Source organism: Xyrauchen texanus, chromosome 12 (assembly GCF_025860055.1).
Source record: "Xyrauchen texanus isolate HMW12.3.18 chromosome 12, RBS_HiC_50CHRs, whole genome shotgun sequence".
NCBI lineage: Eukaryota > Metazoa > Chordata > Actinopteri > Cypriniformes > Catostomidae > Xyrauchen > Xyrauchen texanus.
This window is the reverse complement of record NC_068287.1, coordinates 35,068,063-35,076,822: the sequence shown is the minus strand read 5'-3', so window position 1 is coordinate 35,076,822 and position 8,760 is coordinate 35,068,063. Positions and strand designations below refer to the sequence as shown.

The 8,760-nt window shown below is 34.7% G+C and overlaps 1 protein-coding gene across 1 annotated transcript; it reads left to right on the top strand.

Moving 5' to 3' along the window:
* Positions 1-2,368: 2,368 nt before the first annotated feature.
* LOC127653311 (calcium-binding protein 5-like) lies at positions 2,369-7,824 on the top strand. The gene is made up of 5 exons (XM_052139957.1): positions 2,369-2,769; positions 3,149-3,292; positions 3,542-3,651; positions 4,936-5,083; positions 7,632-7,824. Exons 1-5 carry the CDS (start codon positions 2,703-2,705, stop codon positions 7,658-7,660), a joined length of 498 nt encoding a protein of 165 aa, XP_051995917.1. The 5' UTR covers positions 2,369-2,702; the 3' UTR covers positions 7,661-7,824.
* The last annotated feature ends 936 nt before the right edge of the window (positions 7,825-8,760 follow it).

Genomic DNA, 8,760 nt, shown 5'->3' with positions numbered 1-8,760 from the left:
GGGTTGGAGGTCTCCTCTGTCAGCACTTTTATTTTACTGCATTGAAACCTGTGATAGTAGAGGACCTGAAAATAAAGCAGATGATTGAATATCACAAAGAGGGATCAGGGGGCCAGAATGAAAAATGCATGAGAGAAAGGTAAGATGTAGATGAGAGGCATATAGAAAGAGACACAGAAAGGAAGACAGATGGAATAATGTGTTTAGAAATAATGCTTGTGATGTAATGCTGTGTTAGACGATTGGTTTAGTACTGTTGGAAATACAGTGGTATCTGGTCATGTGGAGCAGTCTATTATTAGGCTTTGTCTATTATATTGAGTCTGATAAACCACCACCACCTTTTTTTTTTTACCAAAAATTTTACAAGTGGATGATCCTTTTCAACAGATGTTGCAATCATACCAAAGATGACAAAAATTCTCTCTCTGTCTCTCTCTCTCTCTCTCCCTCTCTATCTATCTATCTCTCTGTTTAAGTCCACCTTGTATTGGCCATATATTGCCCAGTGTTTTATAGATTTTTCTTTTAGGGGACATCAGAACATTGTGATCATAAATAACAACAAAACAAAGCAATGTCATCAATCTCCATAGTAACATTTTTTTTCTTTTTTCTCATTTCACAACTCTATTGTCCATGTTTTAAAGCAGTTTCAAATATTTTCATATCCAGCAACAATGACATCTGTCTTATGTTTTCATATGTTTTTCTTCCACAGAGAAAAACATATCCAAATCACCACCAAACATATTTCCTTGTGCTCCATGCCAATATATATCGTTCAATCTACTGTTACTAATCTTCTTTTCTGGTCAGACCCCCCATCCCCCCCCCATGCAACACACAAGTGAAAATGAAAATTATCTCGTCATTTACTCACTCTCATGCCATCCCAGATATCTATTGCTTTCTTTCTTCAGCAGAAAACAAACAACGATTTTTAGAATAATATTTTAGCTCTATAGGTCCATACAATGCAAGTGAATGGTGACCTGAAATTTGAAGGTCCATAAATCACATAAGGGCAGCATAAATGTTATCCATAAGACTCCAGTGGTTAAATCCATATCTTCAGAAGTGATTTGAAAGGTGTGACTGAGAAACAGTTCCATATTAAATTTTTTACCATAAATGTCCTCTTTCACTTTCATGTTTTTTCACGTTCTGAAAGAGAAAGTGGAGATTTATTGTAAACATATTGATTTGTTTCTAATCCACACTTATCATATCACTTCTGATGATATTGATTTAACGACTGGAGTCATCTGCATTACTATAATGCTGCTTTTATATGATATTTGGAGTTTCAAAAGTCTGGTCACCATTCACTTACATTGTATTGACCAAGATTACATCTGCAAAATTATTATTCATTGTTAGTTCATGATGCCTAATGCATTTACTAGTGTTAACATATACTGTTAAAATATACAACCGTATTAAGTGTTAACAAATATCATGATATATCATAATTATAGTTCACATGTAAGTAATATGCAGTTACAAAAACATGTTTTGTCTGGTTCTGCTCAAGAAGCTGGATTTGATCTCTCTCTCTCTCTCTCTCTCTCTCTCTCTCTCTCTCTCTCTCTCTCTACACCCCCCTCACTCAATCACTCATTTGCTTTTTCACTCACTCTCTTACTCGCTCCCTCCCTCTCAGTATTGTTTAATAATTCAAAGACTGTTGAGTGACTGTAAAGAAGGTTTCTCAAAGTAAAGAACAAAGGGAAGATAGAGTTGGATGACAGAAGCAACACAAACAGAACAACTGCCCTTCCTATCACTACTTGTGTGACCAGAGGAGTAGAGAGAGCAGGTGAGTAATAGGTTTGTTTGTGTTTGGAACATTAGGAATGGCACTCGTCATTGCCATTTATTTGGTGGGGTTCTATCTTTTTAAATATTTCCAGTGGTAAAAACTCTATTCATAAATAATGTAAATAATTAAATAAATGTATCTAAAATCTGTATTTTCAAATGCGTTTCCAAGCAACTTTAGACTAGAGGACTATTTCACAATTATTACACATTTTATACATAGTAATTTTGTATCCATAGTTACACTTATGAAGTATTTATTCATTCAATATTATTAATCTGTTTAGAAAACAAACAATGTGATGACAAATTTGTGTTATTAAACAGTTGCTTGAAATAATATTGATATATTTAACTATTATGTAATTACAATGTCATGTATATAAATATCTGAAAATGTTTAAAGACTGACAGAATTCTCAGAGAAGAGGTTGTAAGATATGTGTCAGGGGCCGGCATGCATTTTCCTAAGAGGAGCAAAAAATATTGTAAGTATCATTCATTTTTATCAATCCATGTATTCTGGTACGCACATGGACTCCAGTTCACACAAGTGTCATGGTTATTGTTAGACATTACAGTATCCCACAATTGCAAGTTTGCTGCACAAATGAGCATCTAGATGCCTTTTACGTGCCATAATTTAGCTGGTGTCGCCCCAAATCTGTCTGTTAAAACCCATGTGAATGCTCTCTGATTATGGTATTGGATCTGCTGGTGGGATTAAACTCATTAATCATATCCATCAGAAACGGAATGATAACTGTCCAGAAGAATTATTAAAAAAATTAGTCCTAAGTCGTTGACATCACCAACAGCAGCTTGTTGCTTACATAAACCTTACATAAAAGGTCAACTCAGTTTTGACGAATCCAAAAATGTTGGGTGAATATGTAACTGTAGTTGTCTTACAGGAGCGGCCGCTGGCTGATGAGGAGATAGAGGGTAAGACCATCACTTATTTAGATAGATTCAAGAATTACAAAAAGAAAAAGAAACAATTAAGCCTAGCTTCATTGTTAAATTCACTGACGCTTATCTGAGCTGTTCTGGCTCATTGACATAATAAGATTGAACTAACAAAATAAGATGAAAGGTGCAAATGAAATGTGAAATCTCAGATGCTCTGTGGAATTTAGAGCAAGTCATTTCGATGAAAGCATCTGCCAAATTCATCTGTAATATAAATGTAACAATTAAAAAATAAATGTCAGCCATTTGTTTTAACAATGTCATTCATCCAGAACAATCCATCTACTCAGTCTCAATAATTCAATGTTTATCAAGTGTTTATGTGTCTGTGTGTGTACTGTGTATGTTGCAGAGTTGCGGGAGGCATTTGCTGAGTTTGATAAGGATAAGGATAGTCTGATCAGCTGTAAAGATCTTGGCAACCTGATGTGTACAATGGGTTACATGCCCACTGAGATGGAACTGCTTGAACTTCGCCAAAACATCAACATGAACCGTAAGGCAATGTCATCTCCTGCTGTGTCTCTCCCTCCCTTTCCCTGTCTCACATATGTGCTAGCAGCTGTTATTCCCCTTGTGATTTATCTACTTGATGTCCTTTGTTGTCATTTCTGCATACCACTCTGGCTGAAGCCTTGTAGATTATTCTCTAAATTCATGGAGGTCTCATCTGTTTATTTAGCATGTGTTGATTACTTTTTCAATTGTTTTCCTCTCTCTTTATCTCTCATTGTCTCTTGTTCAGTTGAAGGACGAGTAGATTTTCAGGATTTTGTTGACCTCATGGCTCCAAAGCTGTTGGCAGAAACTGCTGGAATGATTGGGCTGAAGGAGCTGAAGGAAGCGTTTAGAGAGGTAAAGAATTGTTCTTTCAAAATGCAGAATTTTTCTTAAATTAATTTTCTTCCCCTCTATTTCGGTTTGTTTCAATTTCCCTGGGGTCCAAATGTATGAGACCACACTGAACATTTTAGATGGAAAATCTCATTTAAACATGGAAATAAAACAAAAATATTAGAATTTTGAAAAAGTTCATAAAAAAAGACATAAAACTATATATTTAGGTCTCCACACCCTTTCTGGGTCACTAATCAAACGTAACACATTTTTAACATTGACCATATTAACCCCTTTGTTCACAAGGTCAGATTTTTTCCTTTCCATTAAATCACAAGCTGCTGTTTGAAACGTTCTCAAGTCATGCTGGGAGAGCATGACTTGAGTTAATGCCAGCTCGAGTGTATGCTTTTATTGACAAAAAATAGGTTTATACCAAATACAAAGAGCAAAGTAGAGAAGCATTTTCACTAGCAGTCTAAGATTTTTGGACCCCAATGTATTTCTAGTAAAAAGTCTTTCTTTGTATTAATATCCACCATTACTTAAAGTAGGCCTCCAGTCTGATGTCTGTTTGGCTATTGAAAGGGATAGTTCACCCAAAAATGAAAATTCTCTCATAATTTACTCTGCCTCATGCCATCCCAGATGTGTATGACTTTCTTTCTTCTGCAGAACCCAAAAGAATATTTCAGCTCTGTAGGACCATATGTATATACAAGTGCATTTTTTAAGCTTCAAAAAGCACATAAAAGCAGAGTAAAAGTAATCCATTAGACTCCAGTGTTTAAATCTATATCTTCAGAAGCAATATACTGTAAGTGTGAGTGAGAAACAGATCAATATTTCAGTCCTTTTTTACTATAAATTCTCCCCCACTCCAGCAGGTGGCGATATGCACAAATAATGTGAACTTCCAAAAACAAAAGAAGAAGAATGTGGAAGTGAAAGTGGAGATTTATAGTAAAAAATAACTTAAATATTTCTCTGTTTCTCACCCACACTTATCACATTGCTTCTGAAGACATGGAGTTAATCACTGGAGTCTTATGGATTTATTTATGCTGCCTTTATGTGATTTTGCAGCTTCAAACTTTTGGAACCCATTTACTTGCATTGTATGGACCTACAGAGCTGAAATATTCTTCTAAAAATCTTTACCATTTGTGTTCAGCAGAAGAAAGAAAGTCATACACATCTGGGATGGCATGAGGGTGAGTAAATGATGAGAGAATTTTCATTTTTGGGGTGAACTAACCCTTTAACTGAGTGTAATATTAATATTTGTATGTATATCTGTAGTTTGATGTGGATGGTGATGGCTCTATCACTATAGAAGAACTGAAGCATGCAATGCAAAAGTTGCTGGGTGAAAACACAAACAGGAAGGAAATAGAAGCTGTTATACGAGAAGTTGACAACAATGGAGATGGAACCGTTGATTTTGAAGGTAAAAAAGGCAACATTCAGGCTTTCTTATTTATACACACACAAGAGGAGGAGTCCTGCACATTCAAACTGAGGCATGTGCCCCCTCATATTTGTGCTAAGTGGATTTTCAATGCAACTTTTAGTTTGAAAATTTGGTTGCAAAATTAACTTTGTTAATGAAGTTAAATAAATATTGTAGGTAAAAAAATTTTTTTTTTTGCTGTTTCAGAAATCAAGCATTGAAAAAGTAAATTAATGTTCACACTGAATTCGGCGACCGTAGGTTGAAACGTTTGCTGGTTTGTTCTTAGCGAAATCACTGGCCCACAGAGGCCAAAGCCAGAAGTGTGATTGAGATGAAATGTCCACAGAGCGGTGCAAAAAGCAAATAGTATTTTTAGCTGTAAATTATATTATACAGTCAACAGGAATGCTTATTTTATTATCCATATGCCATAACCCAAACCCCAACCTTAAACCTAACCAGTCAGTGGAGTTAAGATTTAATTTAAGAGTAAAAATGTAACCACTGAATCACACTCACTATTGTTTTTGTGAATTAGATTATTTCCTGGTTCCCATGGCACCAGAACCTGTGCCTCAGAGGTTCCTCGCACAATGCGCTATCAGTAGAGCTAGAGGGGAAAATATTTGCAGTAAAATTGATGTAGAAATGTCTGATGGGAGATGTTGCTTGTCAATAATGAGGATAAATGGGGTTGATTTCAGGGTACATGAACTTCCAGAAAACAGAACTTGAATTTTATCTTGTTAAAATTTGTCAGACCAATCGAATCGCACCTTCTAATTTACTCTAAACTGAAAAGTAGTGTCATCATCTACACCAGTGGTTCCCAAACTGGGTGCCTCTGGGAATCTCTGCTTAGTTCAATATTTTGATAGTCACAAATGTTAAAAGTACCAGCAATACCACGCGCTGTTTGACTACAGCTGGCTGCTTTCAAACGCTCTTGGTAAACGTCTCGCTCTTGATGCAATATTAATGTGAAAACACACACTCATGGCACTCAAAATCCATTTGACTTGTCCCCCTCAAACAAAAAAAGAAGCAATTATGAAAATGTCACAGCTGCTCTTTTCCATTCAATGAAAATGCATGGTGATCACTTCATGTCAAGTTCAGTTTTTAATGTAGCTTGAATTTAAATCTCCTTATGTCTATTTTTTATAAATGTCTTATCTTGCCTATAGTGATATAAGGTACATGACACCACTGCAAAATGCATGTAAAATTAGCAAATGAGTAGTAGAATAGAGTAGTAGAAAGTAGGGGCATTTGCAATATTCACGCAGGCTCTCCTTTACACTCTGTTCTAGTTTATCACTGCCACATATCACCTGATCTATAATGGCACGTTTCCACCTTCCACATGCAGCCCTGCAAGCAAAGGGATCTTTAGACACCAACCTACCGAACTGACCTTCTTCTGTAATTGCTGAAACTTTGAGAACGTTCTTTAATTTATTGAAGTCAGAGCAGGGAATGTGTTTCAGGAGTTATAGAAACATAGATCAGACCGTGAGGGAAACAACATCCTCTGCACTGCATACACCTACGCCAGGTGTACATGCTCTCATGTGTCTCACAGAAACCTCTGCACACTTGCTCTCCGTACTTTTGTGGACCCTGACCCTGATAAGAACTAGTTCTTTGTTCTTAATTTTGACCACACAGATGATGATGTGATTGTCACATTCAGTGTGTTTCTAAAATGCACAGACTACATCACTGTAAACCCTAAAGTTGTCATTACTGGAAAAATCTAGTTTTCTTAATGAAATGTTACTTTAAATTTCAAGTTTTAGACTCATAACTCAAATATCTATGTTCCTTTAACTTATGTTTTTTTTTTTTTTTAATCCATAGACTTATTAGTCATAACTTTTGACTTTTGAGGCTATGGGGAATTCCCACAATGACTTGTGCTTGAATTATTCAATTATGTTTCATGGGTCATAGGGAACTTATGGGGCATTAAACATTAGTAATTTTGGAATGAGAACAAAAGATATCAAAAATGATTTTAAGGTGTCTGTTGTCACTGTTGCTAAGTAACAATTGATTATTATGATGATACTGAGGAAAACGTCCAACTATACAGTGGCCTCGATAAGTTTTTGGACAATTACATCTCACTTCTGTGAATTTATCAGATTTATTAGATGACAAAATATCACACCAAGTGTATTCAGCAAACAAATAATATTTAAACTTTTCTCAGATCTAACTTTACTTTTTTCTATTTTTGCAATTACTTTTAAGCAAGTAGACCCAAGTAATTTTCCCTTAATCACTTTCTTAATTTAGTCTAAATTATGTTTAAAATGGTTAAATTTGAAACCTAACAAACAGTTTTTTTTGTCCATTGTTTTTCTTGAAATGTGTGTTTGTGCTATTTTTACTTAAAATAAATAAAATACATTTTATTTAATAATAAAATTGCATATTTAATAATCCAAACATTTTTAAGCATTATTTCACTCGTCATTTGCATTTATGTTACTCACACTCTAAGGTCGTTTTTTCATCTCTCTCTCTCCTGCAGAGTTTGTCAAAATGATGTCTAAAAATTGAGAATACACCTGAGATGTTGAAGGTATGCAGCAAAGAGTAAAACACCAAAACCAGCATCAACCGTCGGACTCTTAAAACATTCTCAAACTACAGATGTATTTGGAAACAGTATTTTATACCACTTTTTGTATTATTGTTGAATGCCACAACTACTGACTCATCCTGTAAACTATTATGACGTCATATCAGTATTATGTAACAATATATATGTAACAAGTGCATGTCTGGTGAATATTTTCAGAATTGGACTGTCTTTCATTGGACATGCATACTTGAACTTTTGCAATAAAACTGAATGAAGAACACTCTCTGACTGTTTCTGAAAGTTATTTAATTCCACATTAGGGTTTGTTGGTGTGTGCACACGTGGCCTGATGTGTTTTTTTTTTTTGTTTTGTTTGTTTTTAAATGCATGTCATGCTTATGATCTTGCTGTAATTTGATCATATAGGCTTTAGTTAAGCTCATCATTGAAAATGAAAAACGTAATCAGTGGACTGGATCACAGTTTATTTTCTCTACTCTAAAAATCTAAGTAAACATATAATTTGGCTCAGGTAAACTGAACTTAATTTTTTTTTAAGTGAAGTTTACTACAGTAGTTACAAGTAAACTTTTCTTATCTGTGATTAAAGTAGCATTGTTTATACTAAATTATTTAAATTGAGTTATACAGTATGAAGGAAATCATGACTGGAATCTCAGTCAGCCATTTGGCACATTGGGTTCTCCTCATTACTTCTTAGTGCACATAAAATCTGCACTTATGTAAAGTACAATTAAATAGAGAAACACTGTTTAAATTTAACAGGCTCCAAGTTCACCAGAGGTAACATTAATCACCCTAAAGGTGACGTCACACAAATCACAGCTATCTACCAGTTACAACATTATAACTATCTACATTTAAAATAAATCTATATTTTTTACTACATTATGTTTGAACAAACATACATAATTTATTCAAGTGCAAGGGCTTATGGGTATCCCACACAGCCACAATTTTGTACTTGATCATTTTGAGTTAGTAGAACTTGAAGCCAGAGTTTAAAGAACGTATATATTTGAGTTATGAATCCAAAATGTGCCATTTCATGTAA